Consider the following 25,797-nt stretch of genomic DNA (forward strand, 5'->3'; position numbering starts at 1 on the left):
GGGACAGCTTGCCTGCTGAAACAAAAGCGGCTGGGCACGTTGTATTGTGGGACTGCCAATGCCATAAAGTTACGGAATGTGTCAGTCTCCACCAGCCTGAATGATAGCATTTCAAGGGCCAGTAGTTTAGCAATGCCAGCATTCAGAGCCTGTGCTCGGGGGTGGTTTGCCGAGTATGGGCGCCTTTTCTCCCATGCCTGTGCTAACGATGGCTGTAGACTGGCCTGGGAGTGTGAGGATGACAGGGAAAGTGGTGCTGTGGGTGGAATTACACTGTGTCCCTGTACAACAGTGCCAGAGATTCTTCCATGGCGATCCTGTGAGGAAGCCGAACCAGCTGTGTGTGAGCTGCAGGAAGAGGCTACAACACGAGCTGAAGAGGTGGTAGGTGGCGCTGTAGGTTGGCCTAGGTCTTCAGTGTGTTTTTGTAACTCCACCACGTGCTTGGTCCGCACATGTTTCCACATATTTGTGGTATTGAGGTTGCTGACACTTTTCCCTCTTTTCACCTTCTGATTACACAGCTTGCATTTGACAAAGCAAATGTCATCTGCAACTGTGTCAAAAAAGGACCAGGCACTGCAAGTCTTGGGAGCGCCCGCTTTGGATTTTGGATAATGGGTGCCGAAGTGGAGGCTACAGGCAACCAAGTCTGCCCCCTCCCTCTCCCTCCTTTTTGGGCTGTTCGGGGAATCTCTTCCTCAGAGCTGCTCCCACCACCTTCCTGTCCCTCACGCCATGATGGGTCAAGGACCTCATCATCTACACCACCCTCTTCAAACAACTGCTTCTCCTGGGTAGTCTCGACAGCACAGTACGCACCAGAAAGTGGCACCTGAGTCTTATCATCAGATGCGTACTGAGGTGTGCTGCTGACCATAGGCACTGGCCCACCCGCCTCTTCAGATTCAGAGAGACAAAACGGTTGCGCATCACTGCATACTACCTCTTCTTCAAATTCTCGAATTCTGCTTGGCTGGCCCCCTCTTTCCAAGCCAAGAGATTCAGAGAACAGAAGTAGAGATTGCTCCTGTCCAGGGCTCTCTGACTGCCTGGGCAATTTGGCAGGTGGTGAAGAGACAGATGGGTGCTCTTCAGTGCTCAGGACCTGGTAGGATCTGGAACTAATTGAAGTTGATGCGTTAGCTGCCATCCATCCGACAACGGCTTCAATTTGGTCCTCCCGCAGCAGTGGGGTACGGCTAGCTCCTACAAAGCTGTGCATAAAGGACTGTTCCCTGGTAAAACTGGGGGATGCTGAGTCTCTGGTGCCCGCAGCAGGCACAGAATCCCCACGTCCTCTCCCTGCAGGCACAGAATCCTCACGTCCTCTCCCTGCAGAAACTCCACGCCCACGACCACGACCACATGCCTTACTCCCTGCCTTCTTCATCTTGGTAGACTGATAAAGACAGGCAGAAAAGTACTAAGGGATTAGTGTGCTTATTCCTGAACAGCTGCTAACAGGTATAAGAAACACTAATTTTATAAAGTGTGGACTAGACTTTAATATGAGCTAATGTGGCCTACACAACTGTAAAGTGGAGTGTTTGGTGAACTTTATTTAGGTTTTTTTTGTCACAAAAAGACACTGGATGTGCCCAAAGATGTAATACCAATAGTATCACAAACTTTTTGTAGCTATTACAATGTCGGAAGGTAACCTACAATGCAATAGATGAGGCTACAAAAAATAGGCTAATACTAATGTGGCTGGGGCTGCAGGGCCCAATGCTGCAGAAAGGCTCCTCTAACTACTCCTATATAGTGTGTTTGGAACCAATTTAGCTGAATACGGATGGAACCACCACACTAATAGGAGAAATCAGGAAAAATTATGAATTGGCAAAAAAGGACAATGTATGAGGCAGTGACATACACTGAGTGCACTACAACAAGACGTGGCTGAAGTACACACTACAGGGTGAGCTGCACTCACACACACAGACCTTGCAGACAGCGGTGAACAGCACAGAGAACTGTGCACTAGCGCTGCAAGGCATAGCGATTTATAAAGTAGCTTGGGTAAAGCAGAATAGACCAAATAGGTAGCTAAAACTGTCCCTCAGAACAACAGCGTCCTATCCCTAACTGAATTCACAGCAGAGTGAGCTCAAAATGGCGGTGGCGGCTTTTATAGTGCATCATGACATCATTTCAGCAGCCAATCACAGCCATGCCATTAGTTAAGATGCCTACATGCCTAACAGGATGTGCCCACACTTCTTAGGATCCTCATTGGCTGAATAAAATGAAACTGGCTCATTGCATTATGGGAACTTCCTATTCCGGTATACAATATTGAAAAAGTATCGGAATTCCGATACCGCGAATATCGGCCGATACCCGATATTTCAGTATCGGAATGCTCAACACTAATCAGTACATAGTAAGTTGGCTAACTTACTATACGGTCCTGCCAGGTGCCCCTATTGTCCTTTTATCCACTGCATTCTGGGTCCTGGCCACCTTGCTTCTGATATTGTGCTTGACATCAGGTTTAGCAATTCAAATTTGCAGTCCAGAGATATGAGACCACCGATATCAGATCACTGTAATCATCTAGGATCAAAGGGGCCATGGCGCGGACACTGCATCTATTATTTATCAGACACAGGGGCATACAGTGGGGGGAAAAAAAGTTTTTATTCAGCCACCAATTGTGCAAGTTCTCCCACTTAAAAAAAAAGATGAGAGGCCTGTAATTGACATCATAGGTAGACCTCAACTATGAGAGACAAAATGAGAAAACAAATCCTGAAAATCACATTGTCTGATTTGGAAAGAAATTTTTTTCAAATTTTGATGGAAAATAAGTATTTGGTCAATTACAAAAGTTCATCTCAATATTTTGTTATATATCCTTTGTTTGCATGACCAAGGTCAAATGTTTTCTGTAAGTCTTCACAAGGTTGGCACACACTTTTGCTGGTATGTTGGGCCATTCCTCCATGCAGATCTCCTCTAGAGCAGTGATGTTTTGGAGCTGTCGCTGGGCAACATGGACTTTCAACTCCCTCCAAAGGTTTTCTATAGGGTTTAGATCTGGAGACTGGCTAGGCCACTCCAGGACCTTGAAATGCTTCTTACGAAGCCACTCCTTTGTTGCCCTGGCGGTGTGCTTGGGATCATTGTCATGCTGAAAGACCCAGCCACGTCTCATTTTCAATGTCCTTGCTGATGGAAGGAGGTTTGCACTCAAAATCTCACGATACATGACCCCATTCATTCTTTCATGTACACGGATCAGTCGTCCTGGTCCCTTGGCAGAGAAACGGCTCCAAAGCATGATGTTGCCTCCCCCATGCTTCACAGTAGGTATGGTGTTCTTTGGATGCAACTCTGCATTTTCTCCTCCAAACACAAGTTGTGTTTCTACCAAACGGTTCTACTTTGGTTTCATCTGACCATATGACATTCTCCCAATACTCTTCTGGATCATCCAAATGCTCTCTAGCAAACTTCAGATGGGCCCGGACATGTAATGGCTTAAGCATGGGGACACGTCTGGCACTGCAGGATCTGAATCCCTGGCGGCATAGTGTGTTACTGATGGTAACCTGTGTAACATAGGTCCCCTCGTGTGGTTCTGGGATTTTTGCTCTTTGGTCTTCACCATAGTGACAAGTGTGGATGACCACAGATCTGTGCACGCCTAAAAAAAGATGATGACCACCGGAGCAGACGTCAAATGGACTCCAAAGGGCCTCCATCTGCCTTATTATCGTGGATGGTTCTGTCTGGGGTTTCGTCTGAATCGCATTTTTGTGAGATTTACACAGAAACTCCGACTTAAGTGCTGAGCGTAGAACACAAGAAGGCGATCCAGTCTTATTCTGGAAGCAATCGAAAATGATGTACCCCAAAATGTTACCAATAAAACCCCTAATTTATTCCACACAAAACCAGCCCCCTCTCAGGTCCGTCATCTGTCACTGGAATGATAGGGGGTCCCACGTTTCTGGTAGAACAACGACTCTGGAAAAGCGACAGCTCCCACTCCCTCATATGAAATACAGTGAATTCTATGCCCCACTGTGCATAAACCGCAGTAAGCGACCACATGTCTGGCATTATTGTAGCGAGTAGAGCACTTAACAATTTACTGTGTGTGTGTCACCAGGACAAATGTATGGGCACTAAACTGGCATGTTTGGAATTCTCCAGAATAAAGCCTTGCATGATGTTACATAAGTCACTGCAGCCGTAGATGAATTCATTGAGATGTGTATTTCTACAATGGGGTCACTTTTGATGTTTCTCTGCTGTTCTAGCACCTTCGGGGCTCCGCAAATGTCACCCGCAAACTATTCTACTAAAATCTATGCTCCAAAAGCCAAATAGCGCTCCTTCCTTCTCCGCCCTGACGTGTGACCTAACAGTAATTTCTGATGACATATGGGGCATCATTGTGTTCGGGAGAAATAGCATAACTAATTATGCGGTCCGTTTTCTCCTTTTTATCCATTTAAAAAAATAAAATAATTACAAATTTGGGGCTAAAACTACATTTTCGTGAAAAAACAAATGAAAATTTTCAATATGACGACCTAATGTTATCAATATCTGTGTAGTACCTGTGGATTTAAAATGCTCACTATATCCCTGGATAAAATTCTTGAGGTGTAGTTTCTAAAATGAGGTAACTTGTTGGGGTTTTCTGCTGTTTAGGCACATCAGGGGCTCTCCAAACATGACATGACACAGAGAGACCATTCCATCAAAGTCTGCGTTCCAAACATCACTCCTTCCTTTCCAAGCCCTGCCGTGCCCTCAAGTTTTCCCCTACATATGGGGTATGTCCGTACTCAGGAGCAATTGCACAACAAATTTTGGGGTCCATTTTCTCCTGTTACCCTTGTGAAAATATAAAAATTGGGTCTGAAGTAAACCTTTTGTGAAAAAAGTTAAATGTTCATTTTTTTCTTTCCACGTTGCTTCAGTTCCTGTTAAGGGCTAATAAACTTTTTGAATGTGGTTTTAAGAATGGTGTCACTTTTGGGTATTTTCTGTCATATAGACCCCTCAAAGTCACTTCAAATGTGATGTGGTCACATTTGGGGGAAAAAATTTGGGGAAAATTAGTTGCTGGTCAAATTTTTAACCCTTATAACTTCCTAACAAAAAAGATTTTGTTTAAAAAATTGTGGTGATGTAAAGCAGACGTGGGAAATGTTACAAAATAGTTAATAATATTACATAACTCTCTGGTTTAAGGGCATAAGAATTCAAAGTTTGAAAATTTCCGGTTTTTTTTCACAAGTAAACTCAAGTCATATCGAAGAAATGTTACCACTATCATGAAGTACAATATAACGTTTTATTGTGGTACCATGTTAGCCAGAAAAATGGATGTAAATACTTTTATGCCCAAAAAATTACAAAAGTATTCTCGGAGTGATACCTTTATTGGCTAACCAGAAAAAATATACAGTACAGACCAAAAGTTTGGACACACCTTCTTATTTAAAGATTTTTCTGTATTTTCATGAGTTTGAAAATTGTACATTCACACTGAAGGCATCAAAACTATGAATTAACACATGTGGAATTATATACTTAACAAAAAAGTGTGAAACAACTGAAAATATGTCTTATATTCTAGGTTCTTCAAAGTAGCCACCTTTTGCTTTGACTGCTTTGCACACTCTTGGCATTCTCTTGATGAGCTTCAAGAGGTAGTCACCGGAAATGGTTTTCACTTCACAGGTGTGCCCTGTCAGGTTTAATAAGTGGGATTTCTTGCCTTATAAATGGGGTTGGGACCATCAGTTGTGTTGTGCAGAAGTCAGGTGGATACACAGCTGATAGTCCTACTGAATAGACAGTTAGCTATTTTTTTCTTGCCATAATACAAATTCTAAGTAAAGAAAAACGAGTGGCCATCATTACTTTAATAAATGAAGGTCAGTCAGTGCGAAAAATTGGGAAAACTTTGAATGTGTCCCCAAGTGCAGTTGCAAAAACTATCAAGCGCTACAAAGAAACTGGCTCACATGAGGACTGCACCAGGAAAGGAAGACCAAGAGTCACCTCTGCTTCTGAGGATAAGTTTATCCGAGTCACTAGCCTCAGAAATCGCAGGTTAACAGCAGCTCAGATTAGAGACCAGGTCAATGCCACACAGAGTTCTAGCAGCAGACACATCTCTTCAACAACTGTAAAGAGGAGACTTTGTGCAGCAGGCCTTCATGGTAAAATAGCTGCTAGGAAACCACTGCTAAGGACAGGCAACAAGCAGAAGAGATTTGTTTGGGCTAAAGAACACAAGGAATGGACATTAGACCAGTGCAAATCTGTGCTTTGGTCTGATGAGTCCAAATTTTAGATCTTTGGTTCCAACCACCGTGTCTTTGTGCGACGCAGAAAAGGTGAACGGATGGACTCTACATGCCTGGTTCCCACCTTGAAGCATGGAGGAGGAGATGTGATGGTGTGGGGGTGCTTTGCTGGTGTCACTGTTGGGGATTTATTCAAAATTGAAGGCATACTGAACCAGCATGGCTACCACAGCATCTTGCAGTGGCATGCTATTCCATTCGGTTTGCGTTTAGTTGGACCATCATTTATTTTTCAACAGGACAATGACCCTAAACACACCTCCAGGCTGTGTAAGGGCTATTTGACCAAGAGGGAGAATGATGGGGTGCTACGCCAGATGACCTGGCCTCCACAGTCACCAGACCTGAACCCAATCGAGATGGTTTGGGGTGAGCTGGACCGCAGAGTGAAGGCAAAAGGGCCAACAAGTGCTAAGCATCTCTGGGAACTCCTTCAAGATTGTTGGAAGACCATTTCCGGTGACTACCTCTTGAAGCTCATCAAGAGAATGCCAAGAGTGTGCAAAGCAGTCATCAAAGCAAAAGGTGGCTACTTTGAAGAACCTAGAATATAAGAGAGATTTTCAGTTGTTTTACACTTTTTTGTTAAGTATATAACTCCACATGTGTTAATTCATAGTTTTGATGCCTTCAGTGTGAATGTACAATTTTAAAACTCATGAAAATACAGAAAAATCTTTAAATGAGGTGTGTCCAAACTTTTGGTCTGTACTGTATATATGCAAGCTTTCAGAGCACAGAGGCTCCTTCTTCAGACGATATTACAAATAAATTGATAAGACAAAATGCACAACATTTAAGAGATGTTACAGCAAGACATTTGTTCATGAGGTGTAAGGGGTGATGCCTCCTAATGATAAGTCAAAGAGATCAAGTTTAGGGTTTTTTAGTTGCAATTGGCAAGTCTGTGAGAATGTTTAATTATCTGGAGACCGTCTGGTGGAGGTGTGAATTGAATCCATGTAGTGCGTCATAAATCCAGGTGTTAGATTGTTCAATCCCTTGACAAGAGGTCTCATTCTTATCAATTTGAATTCCCAAATTTTTCTCTGTCGTCCTTGAAATGACCACTTTTAGATCTGTCATACAGTGTCCTGGGCCAGAGAAATGTTTTCCCACAGGCATGTCCAGTTCATTCTTAATTGTGTGTCTGTGTAAATTCATTCTCGTTTGCAGCCTTTGCATAGTTTCTCCAATATAAACTCCTTCCGGGCACCTTGTACATTGTATCATGTACACCACATTGGAGGATGTACATGAAAAGACATCCATGATTTTGTAGTCCTGATTTGTGTTTGGTATATGGACTGTATTTGATGGTAATATGTGGGTACAAGTTTTGCATATTTTGTTTTTACATGGAAATGTGCCCGTCACTGATGGTGATGAGAGGACACTTCTGACAAGCAGATTCCTTAAGTTAGGGGGCTGTTTGTAGGAGAGAAGTGGTAGTTCTGGGAATATGTCTTTCAGTTTGTAGTCTCTGTGGAATATGGGTTGGAGATCAGCACCAATTTTCCTTTGGATGTTCATGTGGGGGTTGTATGTGACCACAAGAGGCACCCTCTTGTCCTCCCTCTGTCTGTAATCCAGGAGGCTACTTCTTGGGATCCTTGTGGATCTGTTCATCTATTACCAGTGGATGATATCCTTGTTGTAGGAATGTATTCCTCAGTGATAGCAGCTGCAGTTTTTGTCCTTGCTGTGTGAACAGATTCGAATGTACCTCAGAGCTTGACTGTAGATGATGGATTTTATTTTGTGTCTTGGATGAATGTTGTTCTATCTAAGATATGCCGGACGTCCTGTGGGTTTATGGTAAATTGATGCTTGTATGGTGTTGTCTTTGATGTATTTGGGATTTTGAAAAGTTGTGGGTAAGATTGATGGTTGGGTGGAACCTGTTGAAGTTATTGTGGAAGGTCAGCAGATTATCTTTTGAGCCTGTCCAGATTATTAGCAGAGCATCAATGTAGCGGAAGTATGCTAGGGGTTTAATAGAACAAGATGACAAAAACTCCTCCTAGTTTAGCCATAAATAGGTTAGCATATTGTGGGGACATTTTTCTTCCCATGGCGCTGCCCATACATTGTTGGTATAAGTTGTTCCCAAAGGAGAAATAATTGTGATGGAGCACAAACCTGATGAATTGCAGAGTTGTTTCTGTGGCCAGATTTGTTTTTTTGAAGGAAATGTTTGCATGCTGCAATCCCATCCTCATGAGGAATGTTGGAGTAGAGAGACATCCATGGTGGCTAGTATTGTGTCTTACGGAAGTGGGCCCAGGGCTGACAATTTGCAGAGAATATCCTTGGTGTCCTGGATATAGCTGGGTGTGTGTCTCCAAGGGTTTCAGAATGTTCTCCACCCAGCCTGAGATATTTTCAGTTAATGTCCCAATACCAGAAATGAGTGGCCTCCCAGGATTGCCTTCTACATGTTACCTGAAATGCATAAAGAAGGTACCTGTTTGGAGATTGTCTGGTATTAGTTCCAGTAGTGAGGATTTAGTAGAATCAAACCCATTGATGTTAGTTCCTCTGTGTATTTTTTTTTTTGTGGGATCTTCCTGAAATGGAGTGTAGTATTTTCTATCCAAGAGTTGTCTGTGTGCTTCCTGGATGTAATCTGACTCATAATCATAGGCGGATTATAATGAGGGCAATCTGGGCTACTGCCTGGGGCCCCGGGGGGCCCATGGCCAGATTGCCTTCGTTATAATGTGTGGCACATACCGGCAGTCAGAGGCGGGGGGGCCCGGACCGCTCCCCCAGCAGTTGCGCACGGCCGCTGCTTCTTCTTCGGCCGTGTCACAGCTAGGAGACACGGCCCTATGCACGGCCATGTCTGCTAGTGTGACGTCACGCAATGTGCTCCCTGCACTTCTGCACCGGAGAGGAGCTGGACGACTGGAGCCGAGCCGGGGGATGGCGTGAGTGTGTGTGCAGGCAGATATCATTGTGTGATGTCTGTTTGTGTGTATACGTTTGTGTGTGTGCGTGACTACGTGCGGCCTCCCGCTGTGTATAGATGGCGCTGTGCGGCCTCCCGCTGTGTATAGATGGCGCCGTGCGGCCTCCCGCTGTGTATAGATGGCGCTGTGCGGCCTCCCGCTGTGTATAGATGGCGCTGTGCGGCCTCCCGCTGTGTATAGATGGCGCCGTGCGGCCTCCCGCTGTGTATAGATGGCGCCGTGCGGCCTCCCGCTGTGTATAGATGGCTACGTGTGGCCTCCCGCTGTGTATAGATGGTGCCGTGCGGCCTCCTGCTGTGTACAGGAGGATTGTGGCAGCTCATATTGTGTGTAGCGTCTCATACTGTATATGGGGGATGTCGGCATACTTAATTGTGCTCAATATTAAGTCATACAATTAATGTAAAAAATTATTATAATTAATATTGTGCCAAATTAATTTCACATGAACTATCACAGGGGATCATGTGACATGTCACGTGATACATCAGGTGTGTGTGAGGGGGAGAGGGGCGCGCCTTCTAAACTGCCTGGGGCCCTTGCTACTCTTAATCCACCCCTGCTCATAATGACTACTCCTCCTTCGTCTGCTGGTTTGATGATATTGTTGGCTTTTAAAGATTGTATGGCTTTTCTTTCCTCCATACTGATAATTGTGTGGCACTTTGTGGTGTCTGTCCAAAATGTCAGATTTAACTTTTTTTTACGGAAACAGTGCATGTAGTGATCCAGAGTTTGGTTGTGGGGTCCAGTTTGTCCTTTCTTTTTTGATATGTTGTTCAGATTATCTTGTGATGTGATATCTGCATCGTTGTAAAGAATTGGAATTCTGAATGTTCAATTCCTTGACAACAGGTCTTAATCTAACACCTGGATGTATGACTCACTACATGGATTCAATTTACACCTCCACCAGACGGTCTGCAGATAATTAAACATTCCCACATTTGCAACTAGAAACCCTAAATTTGATCTCTTTGACTTATCATTAGGAGGCATCACCCCTTACACCTCATGAACAAATGTCTTGCTCTAATATCTCTTAAATGTCGTCCCTTGTGTCTTAATTCATTTGTAATAGTGCCTAAAGAAGGAGCCTCTGTGTTCTGAAAGCTTGCATATATACCTTTATTGGCTAATCAGAAAAAAAATATCACTCAGAATACTTTTGTCATTTTTGGGCATACAAGTATTTACATCAATATGTCACGAAAAAACAGTCTCTGAATCAGTGGGATCCATTGAAGCGTTCCAAAGTTATTACCTCATAAAGTGACACTGGCCAGAATTGTAAAATTTGGCCTGATCATTAAGGACATGATTGGCCAGTGAAGCACCGAGCAGTGTGAACAGTCATTCTCTGCTGACAGAGACCCTGTAATCGGGGAGCCAGAACACCCCCATACTTATTAGATAGTCTGTTTATAGGCACATTTAATTTGGAGTCCTATTACTTGTAGTTTTCTGCTAGCTGTGATTTGTATAACATCAGGACTGGACAGAATATATGTTGTTCTTCTCCAGTGGGCTAACAACATAATGTGCTTTTCTGTCTTTACCAAGTGTGTAGAGGTTGGATAAAGTAGATCATGGTAGTTACCATTTAATCAACGCATAAGATGAAAATCTCTGATACCAACTATGGCCATTTCTACACGTGAATCTATTTAATCTCTTTAGGGCTGATTGTAAAATGACTATATAGAACAACCCTTTATCAAAGTAATGGCAATGACCCTGCATTATGCCAAGACATTAAACAGTGTAGAAGACTTCCTTCTATCTTCTCTCCCTCCACAGCTATATTTAACCATCCCAAATATTTTGTCTTTATTTAGGTAGCACTTGAGATTATTTTTCAGTACCTCACTTTGTTGGCAGCACATCTTCTGCTCTTGGGCCAGTACCCTTTGCTGTTATAGCACATGGATTTTTTTCATTAACATAATTCAGTCCGATTACTGGCTATAAATGTATTAATAGGAATCATGGCATATTATGATAAGAACTGTAGGGCTTGGAATGTACCAGCTTATTGGGTAATGATGTCAATGAAAATGTTGTAATTCATTGTCTTTTAAAGCCAATATTAGAGCTGACTTCTGCTACTGTTATACACTGAAATGGCAATATGTAGATGGACTCACCGGTATACTTGTAATGTCATCTTTGAACTTTCAATACAGATAGAGGTGGGCCAAAGGTTGTGAGATACCATGTTAATTCTGTCAGCATTAAACCACTGTTCAAACCAAGCACTGACGCTTGCTGCACCCTTGCCGTGACGAATCGGTGCACCTTCCCACTTACATATTTTTCATCTCTGCCTTCTCTTGCTCCTGCAAAGCCAGAGCTGTCCATCAAAGAACTAAACTGCTCTGCCATGCCAAGGGTGCAACAGGGCCGGCTCCAGGTTTTTCTGGGCCCCGAGCAAAAGAGTCTCAGTGGGCCCCTATAACACATACCACGATTCATGATGCACAGATACCGCTGAGAAATCCATATATATATATATATATATATATATATATATATATATATATATATATATATATATATTACAATGCAAAGATTTCACTTCTTACATTACATGAGTGATATCTATTGTAAATTCCACAATAGCTCAGAAACCGGTGAATCGCTCCACACAGAATACTGGCCCCCATACAAGGCCCCATACGGAATACTGGCCCCCATATAAGGCTCCATACGGAATACTGACCCCCATATAAGGCTCCATACGGAATACTGACCCCCATATAAGGCTCCATACGGAATACTGGCCCCCATATAAGGCTCCATGCGGAATACTGGCCTCCATATAAGGCTCCATACGGAATACTGGCCCCCATATAAGGCTCCATACGGAATACTGGCCCCCATATAACTCTCCATACGGAATACTGGCCCCCATATAAGGCTCCATACGGAATACTGGCCCCCATATAACTCTCCATACAGGATACTGGCCCCCATATAACGCTCCATACAGGATACTGGCCCCCATATAGCGCTTCATACAGGATACTGGCCCCCATATAACGCTTCATACAGGATACTGGCCCCCATATAACGCTTCATACAGGATACTGGCCCCCATATAACGCTTCATACAGGATACTGGCCCCCATATAGCGCTCCATGCAGGCTGTTAGCCCCCACATAATGCCCCATACAGGCTGTCGTCCCCCCCCCCCTTATAATGCTCCATGCAGGCTGTTACCCCCCACATAATGCCCCATACAGGCTGCCCCCCCCCCTTATAATGCTCCATGCAGGCTGCTCCCCCCACATAATGCCCCATACAGGCTGTCCCCCCCCCCCCCCCCTTATAATGCCCCATGCAGGCTGTTCCATCCCTTATAATGCCCCATGCAGGCTGTCATCCCTCTTTATAATGCCCCATGCAGGATTTTACCCCCCTCTCTTTATAATGCTCCATGCAGGATTTTACCCCCCTCTCTTTATAATGCCCCATGCAGGATGTCACCACCCTCTCTTTATAATGCCCCATGCAGGATGCTCCCCCCTTCTCTTTATACTGCCCCATGCCTCCATACATTAAAAAAAAAAATCAAATACTCACCTCCCTCCTCCTCACCTGCTGCCCTCTGCTCGGGTTCAGACTCCAGCGTCGCCGGTATCTTCCCGCTCTGCACTCCCTGTGACGGCTCAGGGGGAGGGCGCGGTGGAAAGACGTCACAGGGAGCGCAGAGCAGGAAGCAGGAGCGGATCTGCGGAGGCACAGGGAGAGGTAAGTATTAGGCTGCCGGGGCCCTGAGCAAGCTGGGGAGAAGGGCGGGAGTTGACACCGCTCTCCTCCGCCCATAGCCCGGCGGGGTGCGCGACCGCCAGTGGGCCCCTCTGCCTGCTCAGGGCCCCGGCACTTGCCCGGGTGCGCCGGGTGCTGACGCCGGCCCTGGGTGCACAGAGGGCCTCTGCTTGGTTTGAACAGTCATTTGGTGCTGGCAGGCTCCTTTTTAAGGATGGGGAAAAAAAAAATTGTGATCTACTGATTTGTAGAATGTGCGATAACTTTAGATCATTTACACCTTTTTGGATCCTCATGTGGTGTGTAATTTTTGTTTTGATTGTTTCTATAAAATGTCTAAAGTTATCAACTTTGGGCGCTATGTGACTTTGAATCATGGTTGCTTCTGAAAAAAATATAATATTTCATCCACGTGGACCTATTGCTGCTAGTATCATATGTGGAAGATTTTTAGAATAGTTTAACATTTCAGAGGTTACACTTTTTATTTCTATCGGGTGAACATGTGCACACCTAAGCCAGCCATGGATGGGGGTTGGTGTGAGCATAAACTATATATGATGTAATAGTTAGCCTTGAGTTTCTTTGGGTGTACTCCTCTGCCAGACTTGTAGGCACAGCCAGAAATGAAAGCAGAAGCAGGTTCTTATCGGAGTAAAGTCCTGCGTTGTTCCCAACTCTCAGCACCTGCTGCTCTAGTGCTCTCTGCAGGTGGGAGCCAGAGGCAGCCTGATCTTATGGCTTGCATCTACTGGGACCCACATCTGCCGCACTCACCGGCCAGCTGGACATACACAATGAGCTGACAAATATGCTTTTTCTGTAACTCTTGAAGGTTTACTCTGCTTCATGAACAAGAATTACATGACATAATTTTGACCTCCAACATTACCTACGCTTATTACGCTCTTTGTTTTGTGTATTGAATATACTTCAGATGTCATGTACAGTACTTACAGTTTGCACATCATTTGATGGAAGCTAGGGTTTAATTCTATTTAACGAGTATTTTTTCTTCCAACTTTAAAGCGGTGTTTGATGTATTGTAACTAGAACCAAACCCAAAAGCTATAATGCACACTATTAAAAGCTATTTATATTTCTAATGTTCCTTTAAAAGACTTTGTCTGCTGAAAATAAGCTATCCGCTAACCACTGGACAGGAGATAATTTCTAGGTCCATGGGGGGTTTGACTGGTGAAACCTTTTGAGAGGTCCCCCTTTAAAAAAAAAAAAAAAAAAATCTCCCATTAGAATGAAGTGGGTACAAGTCCGCAGTCACTATATGTGACTGCAGACTTGTGAATCCTCACAGCACATGCACTACATGCTGTGAGGATTGTCCAGCGCCAAGTGGGTGGTCACATGATCGCAAGTATCCAATTTGCATACTTCTGGCCACATTCCGACTAGATAGATGTGGCCTCTTTTATGCACTTGCATTGAGTGAGGCTGTGCACGTCTAGTCTTAATGTGACCAAATGCATGCAAACCACGTATTTGCGGTCACGCGACCGCCACTGCTGGAAGCCATTAAATAAAAGATGTAGCCTTATTCATTGGTATCGTCATCTGTACACGGAGGAGCGCGGACTGTACTCACACCATCATAGCTTATACTACATATTTTATATAGAGTCATTACAAACAGAGTGATCTATTTCAAGTGTATTTCTGATAATGTTGATTATGGCTTACTACCAGTGGAAACACAAAAGTCATTATCTCAGTAAATTAGAATACTTTTAAAAACTTTTTGTTGTTATAAATCCGAAATATATGTTCAGTAGATGCACTCAATACTTGGTTGGGGCTCCTTTTGCATCAATTACTGCATCAATGTGGCGTGGCATGGAGGCGATCAGCCTGTGGCACTGCTGAGGTGTTATGGAAGCCCAGGTTGCTTTGATAGCAGCCTTCAGCTTGTCTGCATTGTTGGGTCTGGTGTCTCTCATCTTGCTCTTGACAATACCCCATAGATTCTCTATAGGGCTAAGGTCAGGTGAATTTGCTGGCTAATCAAGCACAGTGATACTGTTGTTTTGTAAACCAGGTATTGGTACTTTTGACAGTGTGGACAGGTGCCAAGTCCTGCTGGAGAATGAAATTTCCATCTCCTAAAAAGCTTGTCGGCAGAGGGAAGCATGAAGTGCTCTAACATTTCCTGGTAGACGGCTGGGCTGACTTTGATCTTGATAAAACACAGTGGACCTACACCAGCAGATGACATGGCTCCTTAAACTATCACTGATTGTGGAAACTTCACACTAGACCTCAAGCAGCTTGGATTGTGTGCCTCTCCACTCATCCTCCAGACTCTGGGACCTTTGATTTCCAAATGAAATGCAAAATTTACTTTCATCTGAAAACACCTTGGACCACTGAGAAACAGTCCAGGTCTTTTTCTCCTTCGCCCAGGTAAGACGCTTCTGGCATTGTCCATTGGTCATGAGTGGCTTGACACAAGGAATGCGACACTTGTAGCCCTTGTCCTGGATACGTCTGTGTGTGTTGGCTCTTTAAGCAATGACTCCAGCAGCAGTCCACTCCTTGTGAAACTCCCCCAAATTTGAGTGGTCTTTTCTTAACAATCCTTTCAAGGCTGCGGTTATCCTGGTTGCTTGTGCACATTTTTCTACCACATTTTTCCTTCCACTCCACTTCCCAATAATATGCTTGAATACAGCACTCTGTGAGCAGCCAGCTTCTTTAGCAATGACCTTTTGTGGCTTACCCTTTGTGGAGTGTGTCAATGACTGCCTTCTGGACATCTGTCAAGTCAGCAGTCTTCCCCATGATTGTGGAGCCTACTGAAAACAGACAAAGGGACCTTTTTAAATGCTTGGGAAGCCTTTGCAGGTGTTTTTTAGTTATTCTAATTTACTGAGATAATGACTTGTGTTTTCATTGGCTGTAAGCCTTAATCATCAACATTCACAGAAATAAACACTTGAAATAGATCACTCGGTTTGTGTGTGTGTGTGTGTGTGTGTGTGTGTATGTGTGTATATATATATATATATATATATATATATATATATATAATATAATGATTCACTTTTTGTGTTTACCGTAACTGAAATAAATTAACTTTTTGGTGATATTCTAATTTCGTGAGAAGCACTTATACCATCAAAAACAACCTATGCTAGAAGTTTGTAAGTTCTCCCCATGTCTGGTGTGTGGGAGAGAACCCACACAAAGACATACTGATGGGGGATTTAGATTGTAAGCGTACAGATGAGTTGCTTTACCTACATATAAATTGGCAACCTATTAAATCCTAGTACTTGCTACTGTGTCCCTTCCATTCCGCCTGCATCAGCAACCTGTGAGCGGAATCAACTGCTGATTGGCTGCAGCCTTCACATTCTGGCTGAGTGAAATAACCCAGCTCAGTCGGAATGTAAAGATTGCAGCCAATCGGTGGACACTCACATCCAAATGTTGGGTACAGGAAGTGAGTTTTTTTTTTTTTTCTTTCTTTAACATTGCTAATTACTGAATGCCAATTATACATTTAATTGTAAATTAAACTGTAATAAAATACCTTTTTGTGTCTTATTTTAAAGCTTTGCTGACCATTTTGGACATTTGAATCTTCCATTTCTAACCTTTACACAACATGAGCAACTACAGTGTATCATTGGTGGGCCCAGCTCCATGGGGATTCAGGCTTCAAGGTGGCAAAGACTTCAACATGCCATTGACCATCTCCAGGGTAAGCATATTTGATTTCTGTGTGTGGATGCTATGTACATTACGACTCGCCAAACAGTGGAATGTTTCCAAGACTTACATGCCCAGCTTGGCAGACATACTGTGACCCAGAGGAAGAGCCGAGAGATTACAACAAGGCATAAAATAATAAATCTGCATTGTTTTATGATGTAGTTATTGGCCTACCATGCTTTACTGGTAAAACATGTTCAGATGTGTTTCACCTGATTTAAAAAAAAATAAAAAAATATGCAACTAATAACTGTATTGCAAAACCATGACATGCCAAACTTTAGTTTAACCCCTCCCATCATTTTGGTGGTTAAATTGCAGGTGTACTGAATGTTTAACTCTTTGTGACCTAACAGATTTTTGTGTTTCAATAATTTTTATTAAGGGTTTTTTTACATAATGGGGTGGGGGGGGGGGGAACAAAAATACATTAATTGATAGACATTATATTATATGATATACATAGATATGCATATTTATAGAATATAAACTTCGGTACTTACAAACAAGATATAACCTAAAGCCAGTTTACATTAAAACTAGATAAAAACATGAGTTGAAATGCATAATACATTTTTGGTGGAATTCTTTAACACTGGCATTTTCTACCCAATCTTCGTCTGCAGTAAGGCAAAATTCATCAAAGAGCTTGTCCACTACTCAAACAACCCCTTGTCACTTAGTATTTTTGTCCCCAGTAAAATAACAACACTCGTACACACCTCCAGTGCCGTCATTGGTTGTCTGCTCCTGCTCTCCCAGGGATCGCGTCACATTGTCGCGTGATCTTTGCACCCAATCAGCGTTGGCTTCACTCTCCTATCCTATGGATGTATCAGCCCTCAAGAGAAAGTGAACGGCCAGCTGCAGCTTTGACTTCTTGAATTCTGATTTGTCCAAAGGGTCGCAGAGTGAAGTCATCGCTGATTGGGTGCAAAGATCACGTGACTTAATGTGACACGATCCCTGAGAGAGCAGGAGCCGACACTTCTGGAACAGCTCTGGAGAGGAGTATAAAAGTGTTATTTTACTGGGGGCAAACATTCTGATTGAGACTTGGCTGACTGAGTAGTGGACAACCCCTTTAATAGGTGTGCGACTCTTAATTTGTGCCATTTTTCATCTGCCTGTGTGCCAGATTCAGGAAAGTAGTAGTACATTTCTGTTATAATTTACTCCACTTTTGTGGTGTAAATTACATTGAGGCCACAACCCATCCCGCTAAGCTCTGCCCACTTCATTTTTTCATTGCTGCACTCATATGACGGATCACAACAATGGAAACCTGCTTTTCTGAACAAAGCCTATAGTGGGTAACGTGATAACGGGCTCAATGACCCTTCTAAAAAGTCATGCAGTAAACAGGACCACTGTTGCCCAAGGGCTATTATAGTTGAGGTCCAGACAAGGGAATACAGAGCAATGCCAAACACAACCCTCAAACGGTCATGGTTCTGTGGAGAATTGTCAGACCCTTCTTTCTAATCTCTAAGTTTCATGATCAAAGCCCACTCCTCTCCTAACATGCCCTACAGCCTGACCTGTGGGACACTTCAGAGGAGCCAGTATAAAAAAGAGCATTGATAGCGGATACTTCTAACATTGTACCGTATTAGATAAAAATGTAACATGGCGTAATCCTGGGAACAGAAGGCCAAATCAATGGGAGTAATATGTACATTTCACTTTTGTAGGGGAGAAAAAAACTAGTTTTCTTTATCGGAATACCATGTGAAATGTTTTCATTAATAAAAGTCATAGGTTTTGTTTGCTTTGCCATTATCTGGCACCCAAGAGGGTTTAATTTCCAATTGCAGACACAAAAAGCGTAGGAAGAAGAGGAAATTAGTGGGAGAACTGTGTAGCAACAGGAAGGATGAGAACGCTGAGCACTAAGAGGCTGCAATCACAAGAAGCATGGAAAGATCTATCTTGCTGGCCAATGTTTGTGCCCATGTCACTATCCGCATGTTTCCATACTATAGAATAATGTGATTCTATATTAGGGGATTACATTATTATCTATGCAAAACTGAATATTTTAAAGTTACTCATGTACCACCGCACTTATGGGCTCAAGACAACCCCCAATGTATAATTCTTTATTAGGAGGGGGCATCCTGCTCGATTCCCACTTCTACAAGGTGAAGTGGAGAGCCAATGACAAACCTTGCATCCACACATTCAATACTTTTAAAAGTTTGGTAACATTTCGCCATTCTCGCTTTTCTGGGATCCATTGTTCTCTACCATACTGTTTATCAACGGGTTCTTTAATTTATTACCTAGCTATTTACTATTTTGTGTAATTAGAGTTTAGACCTTTTGTATCCTGTGCTCTGTAGCGTTAAAGGAATAGTGTGTGATAGTGCTTGTAAAAACAAGACCTCTTGAAATTGAATGCTTATTAAAATTTGTTTTTGTTTACAGCTTGTTTCCACAGAGACCGACCACCACTGCTGCCTACCTTTTTTATAAGCACTGTGCTGGAGTTGGGGGATTATTTGGTAACAGCGCTCCAATGATTCTGGCCAGCTTCAGAACATTACTTACAGAAAAACATGTCTTCTTATATAGTGTATGTAAACCACAAGTTTACTTACACTATATAAGAAGACACATGTTTTTCTCAATATCTGACATGAAATCAGAATAAACCTTTCCTGTTGTAGGTCAATTACGATTACCATAATTTTTCATATTTGCCAAATGCCAGAATAATGAGAGAGAGAATATTTTAAGGCATTTTTATTACTTACTGCAAAGTCAAAAGTTTACATACACTAAGATTACTATGCCTTTAAACAATTCTGGACTGCCCATATGATGATGTCATGTGTTTGGAAGCTTCTGATAGGTTTTTTGGCAACATCTGAGTTAGAGACACACCTGTGGCTGTATTTTAATGCACACCTGAAACACACTGCTACTTTGTGTAGCATCAAGGGAAAGTCTAAAGATATCAGGAAGGGAATTCTGGACTTGAACAAGTCTGGCTCATCCTTGGGTACAATTTCAAGATACCTGAAGGTGCCTCGTTTATCTGTACAAACAATTATACACAAGTACAAACAAGATGGGAATGTCCAGCCATCATACTGCTCAGAAAGGAGACTGGTTCTGTGTCCCAGAGATGAATGTGCTTTGGTCCGACATGCATATCAACCTAAGGACAAAAGCAAAAGACCTTGTGAAGATGATGGCGGAAGCTGGTAAGATTGTGTCAAGATCCACAGTGAAATGAGTACTGTATCAACATGGGCTGAAAGGTCACTCTGCCAGGAAGAAGCCATTACTCCAAAAGAAACATAAAAAAGCCAGATTAATGTTTGCAAATGCACACAGGAACAAAGACCTTCATTTTTGGAGACATGTCCTGTGGTCTGAGGAAACTAAAATTTAACTTTTTGGGCATAATTGCCATTGTTGCTTTTGGAGGAAAAATGGAGAAGCTTGGAAGCCTAAGAACACTATCCCAACAGTGAAACACGGGGGTGGCAGCATCATGTTGTGGGGTTGTTTTGCTGCAGGAGGGACTGGTGCATTTCACAAAATGACATCATGAGAAAAGAAGATTGTGGCAATACTGAAGCCATGTAGCGTCTGTGTCTCTGCCTCCTGCCGGGCAGAGACGCCGTTCCCCCTCACCGCCGCGGTCCCTGTCCGGCGTCCTCTAGCTCCCCTGATGCCGCTGCTGGTGCGCTCACCACGCACAGCTTCCTGGGCACTATGCTTAGAGCGCGCGCTCCCTCTGTCTTAAAGGAGCCGCACGCGCCGTCCTAAAGAGTCCTCGGCCAATGGCCGGAGGACCACTCCTATATAAAGCACCTCCTCCAAAATGGAGGTGCCTGTTCAAGGTTGCTGTTTGTGTGCTAACACTCTCCTTAGCCCTCAGGTTCCAGTACCTTCCAGCCTGTCTATCAGCTGTGCCTGTCTACCCGGATCACCTGTCTGGCTACCTGCCGAGCCCGCCTGCCTGCCTACCCGGATCACCCGTCAAGCTACCTGCCGTGCTCATTCGCTTTACCGGTCAGCTTCAGCCATCTGACCCGTGGGAGTCGCCTGCTCTCACACAAGGTCGGTCCCAGAGTGGCATCTGGTCCACCTGCTCGGTCCCTCCCTTGTTCACGGAGTCGATTAAGCCGCCGTGTGGCCAGGGTCGGTCCGAGTTGGTACTTAGTTACACCCCTCTGGTCCCTCCTTGCATCTCAGCACAGAGGTTCCACCACCCGGATCTGTAACAAGCAACAGCTCAAGACATCAACCAGGAAGCTAAAGCTTGGCCGGGAATGGGTCTTCCAAATGGACAATGACCCAAAGCATACTGACAAAATGGTAACAAAGTGGCTTAAGGATAACAAAGTCAATGTTTTGGAGTGGCCATCACAAAGCCCTGATCTCAATCCTATTGGAAATTTATGGGCAAAGCTGAAAAGGCAGGTGCGAGCAAGGCGACCTACAAACCTGGATCATTTACACCAGTTTTGTCAGGAGTTATGGGCCCAAATTCCGACGAACTATTGTGAGAAGCTTGTGGAAGGATATGCCAAATATTTGACCCAAGTCATTCTTTCTTTCTCTTGGCATTTGGCAAATATTAAAAATGATGGTAATCCTAATTGACCTAAAACTGAAAAGGTATATTCTGATTTCATGTCAGATATTGAGAAAACATGCATATGTGTCTTTTATATATGTATGGTTGAAAATGTTTATTGCAAGCTTTCTTTACGACGATACCCAATTATGAAGATGGGTATAACTCTTTAAAGGACTCCGTCAGCACAGAATGACTGTTCAAATTAAGTCCTGCCCCTCAGTGCTTCATGGCGAGACCGATCATTTATATACACCTTCCCACCTGCTTGGTTTCCCTCCAACTCCACCCACTTTTTCTTTGACAGCTCTGGCTTCATAGAGCCAGAGAAGGGAGGAGATAGAGGGAAACCAAGCAGGTATATAAATGATCGGCCCCACTGTGAACCACCGAGCGCCTGTACTTAGTTTAAACCTTCATTCTGTGCTGACAATCCCTTTTTGAAATGGAAAATTGGGTTCAAAAGTGTACAAAATTTATATTGTAAAGGGATGAGACTACATTGGAAAAAAAAAAACCTGATGGATATTTTCATTAGGATCCACCAGATTACATGAAAAGGTGCCCTGTAAAAATCGAAGTCATTGTAGCAATGTGAACAGAGCCCACCTTGGGAGGGAGGTGTGTGGTGGGAGACCAGACTCATTTTAACTATAAGATGAGAGCTGACTGCATAAGCTTTGTTACATTTACTAGATTAATAAGGGTGCGATAGTAGAAACTTTGGTGCTGATGTTTAGAAGCTGCATTGTTCTTGGCTTGAATGAATCCCTCCAAAATTTTGATTTCGGTTAGGTCTGGTTTGTGACTTTGGCCATGACAGCTGCTCGGCTCTGTTAATACTTAATGGTGTTATAGAAGCAAGTGGGGTCGCATTACTACACCTACACAACCACGACAGGCTAATCTAAAAAAAAATAATTCCTGCATTTTTAGTGACTTTCTTTTTGCAGTAGTGTAGGTCTCGCAATGTGACCCCCATTCACTTCTATAGCGTTGCGATGTAGCAGTGGCAGGGAGTGAGCTTCAGTCTTGTGATGGCTGTTGAGACCAAAGTTTCCATGTAGCCCCCCTAGCCTTATGGAGAAGTTGGAACCAATGAGTATCAATTTATTCTTCGCAAAATTTTTATTAAAGAAGCAGCATTCAACTCTTTATAAATCACCACACTATATAATGAAGAAATTGCTGTGGTTCAGCTGGAACAAATTGATCGCATTTACATTGGCAGCCACGTGTAGTGAAACTTTATAGCTACACTATAAAGGATTTGGGTCACTCATGCTTCTTATCACTAAAACAATACATGAACTTCCTCCACATATTTATGTGCTTAAATATGGCCATAAGCCGAGTGAGGAAAAACTTCATGTTGAATTTTAGTAACATAGATCACTTGATCCCTATGTAGTAATATTTGTAAGAACATATTGTTAACATTAATTATAACTTACAGACAGAAAATAGTATACAAATAATAAAAGCAATCCTATTAAATATTTTTCTTGTGCTCTTCCTTCTGTCTTTGGGATGGAGCACAGCAGGGTGTTGGCCTAATCTGCCTCAGTTCCTGACAGCCTTCAGCATATCACCATATGAAGAAATCCTAATTTGTCTTGTCGGAGGTTTGTGACTCAATTTCAAAGTAGCTGAAAGATCTCACTTCCAGATCGTGTATAACGCCATCTCCATGAGCTATAGAAACACATGACTATGACGTTTGGTCAGTAAGGCCACGGCCCCACTATCAGTATTTGGTCAGTATTGGGTCAGTATTTTTTCTCAGGAGTGGGAGCCAAAACCAGGTGAGGAACAATCAGAGAAAAGGTATAATAGAAACAAGTCACCAATTCTGCATTTATCACCCACTCCTGGTTTTGGCTCCGACTCCTGAGAAAAAATACTGACGAAATACTGATAGTGGGGCCGTGGCCTTATAATACATGTTGATACACAGGCAGCTAAATGTTTATAGGCTGCCACCCAAAAAAAGGAAAAATCTCAAGAAATATAACTTTTGCTACAACTGAGGCGGTGGATTTTTTTGTAGAAAAATCTATTAATATTGTACTGTTTATGATGACAGAAATTGGTCCTTTATGCACATGGGCATGCAATTCAGAGCCCGCACGGAGCCATCATATTGTGCTTCTAGCAGTCCATGGGCCCCTTTTGTTCCACTTAATGCCTCTGGTTTTACATCAGGGCATGAATCCTGGTCCATATTGGGCTACATTCTAACATGTTATCGTATCTGTCATTAATGGACCGTTTTTCTCTATCATTTGTGGTTTTTTTTTTTTTCTGTTCACGTGTTTTTAAAAACTGAAGTTGAACTTTTTTTTTTTTTTTCCATTGATACTTGGCAATAATCAGTTAAATTGCTGATAGACATTAACCTATTTTTTGATGTATCCCATACAGTCTTGCATCTGAGTCTGATTTTACAAAGTGGTCACATGATAGAGTGTGGATCAGTGTGCTGCCATTTTAAGAATGTGGAGCACATTAATTTAAAAAAAGTGTGAATGCAGCCTTGCAGGTATTCTCCCCTAAAAAACATCACCACTATATGCTGCCTTTATGGAGGTCACTGCCATGCGAATTGGCCTGAAGGTGTGTACATGTATATGTGTGTGTGTGTGTGTGTGTGTGTGTGTGTGTGTGTGTAATAAATATATAATATTATGTACACACCCATATATAATATATTATAAATTATATGTAACTAACTTGCCTAGATGGATCACATCAGTAAAATGAAAGCTCTAGACATGCTCTATTAATCCTATTTAACAGCCAAACTGCTTAATGTCCAGACTCCATTTGTGCTGACCTGGTGCTTCCTTTGTACAGCTGCCCCTGGTGCTTGGCTTCCACATCTAAGAGTCTTGGATGAAAAGCTATTATTTGTGTAACATCTGTAGCTCTTCAGCCTGTGGAACACTAGCCCCCGTGCCAACGCTGTGAAGCTTCAGCAAGTGAATCCTCTGTAGGATCTCTACATCGTTCCAGCCTTTATTTCTTTACATTTGATTTCTAGAAAAGTACTTTGGGCTTAGCCCAGCACTGATGAACGTGGAACTCTGCATTATTTATTATTATTTTGTGGGGACATGCCTGCAGAAGATGTGCAGCATAGCTGTCGAAAACGGGGTGTTCCACTCATTTATTCTTCCTGATCTTTAGTATGCTAGAATTGATGATTGTCTAGAATTGTCTTGATTTCTAGTGCACTGTGGTGTTTGCTGCACCTGCCGATAATGTTTGCGCTGGAAGTGACAGGAGTGCCCTTCCATGGGTTGGGTAAATGTATTTCCTGCTGTTACTAGGGTCTATGACAAGTGCAGGAGCAAATGATATGGACACAATGGCTGATTTATTAGCAGTATGGCCGGCCTTGTAAAGATACTTTACAATCTCATGGAGTCTTTTGATCCATATATTTGTCTTTATTTATGGGGAACACAAGGATTTTGTGTGGGCAAACATCAATGGTGTGCTGATCTCTTCTCTTACAGTAACAGTATGACACGAAAATTGAACGATTTTGCAAACAAGCAACACTATTTCCTTTAGGATCAAGTCTAAAATCTTTTTCTCCCTTTTGTTGTAAATAAATGCTATTTTCTGCAATCCCATTTCTAAGTAGCTTTTGTTACTGTGAGGACAGATTTTCTGCCAAGTTTCCTAGGTAAGATCTGCAGCAGATTACTAGTACTAGACAAGTGGATGAGCCTTTACAAAAATCATCCATATTATGCAGATATTTTCTGGAACCTAACAGACTTTAAAATCCTCAGCTCGTCCATGTCTGTTGTGCGTAGTAAAATCTGTAGCTAAATCCACATGTAACACAGCAGATTTTCCTGGTATGTAGGACCTTATCCTATTGTATGCACTGGTCACAGACTATTTTTCCCATTTAACAGACAAGAAAATCCTCTTTTAGTCTTTCCAGTGTGTTTCCTTGAATAGACTGCCATTTAGTGAAATATTATCATTAGCTCTTACTGCAGGAAAATATGTATGGGTTGTGCAATTATTGTTGGGGAATAATTATAAGTGATATGCATATCTTTCAAGTCTCGGAAAGTGCTCAAGAGTTCATGTTGTTGGCAGGAAACGATTAACAGAGGCTTTCCTAGAATTCTTGAGTATCTCTCTATGCAGCAGAGGAAGGGCATTTCTGATCATTAATTTCCTTTTCCTTTTATTATTTGGGAACCTTTCCCAGTAGTCACTTAACCAATTATTTGACTTGTGGGCATTACTTTAACAGCTGTTTTGCAAATGTTTGTAAAGAATGCGTGATTTGTCGGCACAAAATTCCTGTGGCCGTTTACAGTAATTAATTCTTCCAAGGATATAATAGATTGT

General features: G+C 42.8%; 1 protein-coding gene across 1 annotated transcript in view; it reads left to right on the forward strand.

Annotated features, from left to right (window-relative positions):
* Positions 1-25,797, forward strand: part of PDLIM5 (PDZ and LIM domain 5) — a 225,037-nt gene that overhangs the window by 17,058 nt on the left and 182,182 nt on the right. The window contains exon 2 of the mRNA XM_073638258.1: positions 16,661-16,809. Within this exon, the coding sequence (XP_073494359.1) occupies positions 16,714-16,809 (96 nt within the window). The 5' untranslated portion in view covers positions 16,661-16,713. The remainder of the gene's footprint in view (positions 1-16,660; positions 16,810-25,797) is intronic.

This window comes from Phyllobates terribilis, unplaced genomic scaffold (assembly GCF_046119375.1).
Source record: "Phyllobates terribilis strain yellow unplaced genomic scaffold, ASM4611937v1 Scaffold_1__5_contigs__length_1240528914, whole genome shotgun sequence".
NCBI lineage: Eukaryota > Metazoa > Chordata > Amphibia > Anura > Dendrobatidae > Phyllobates > Phyllobates terribilis.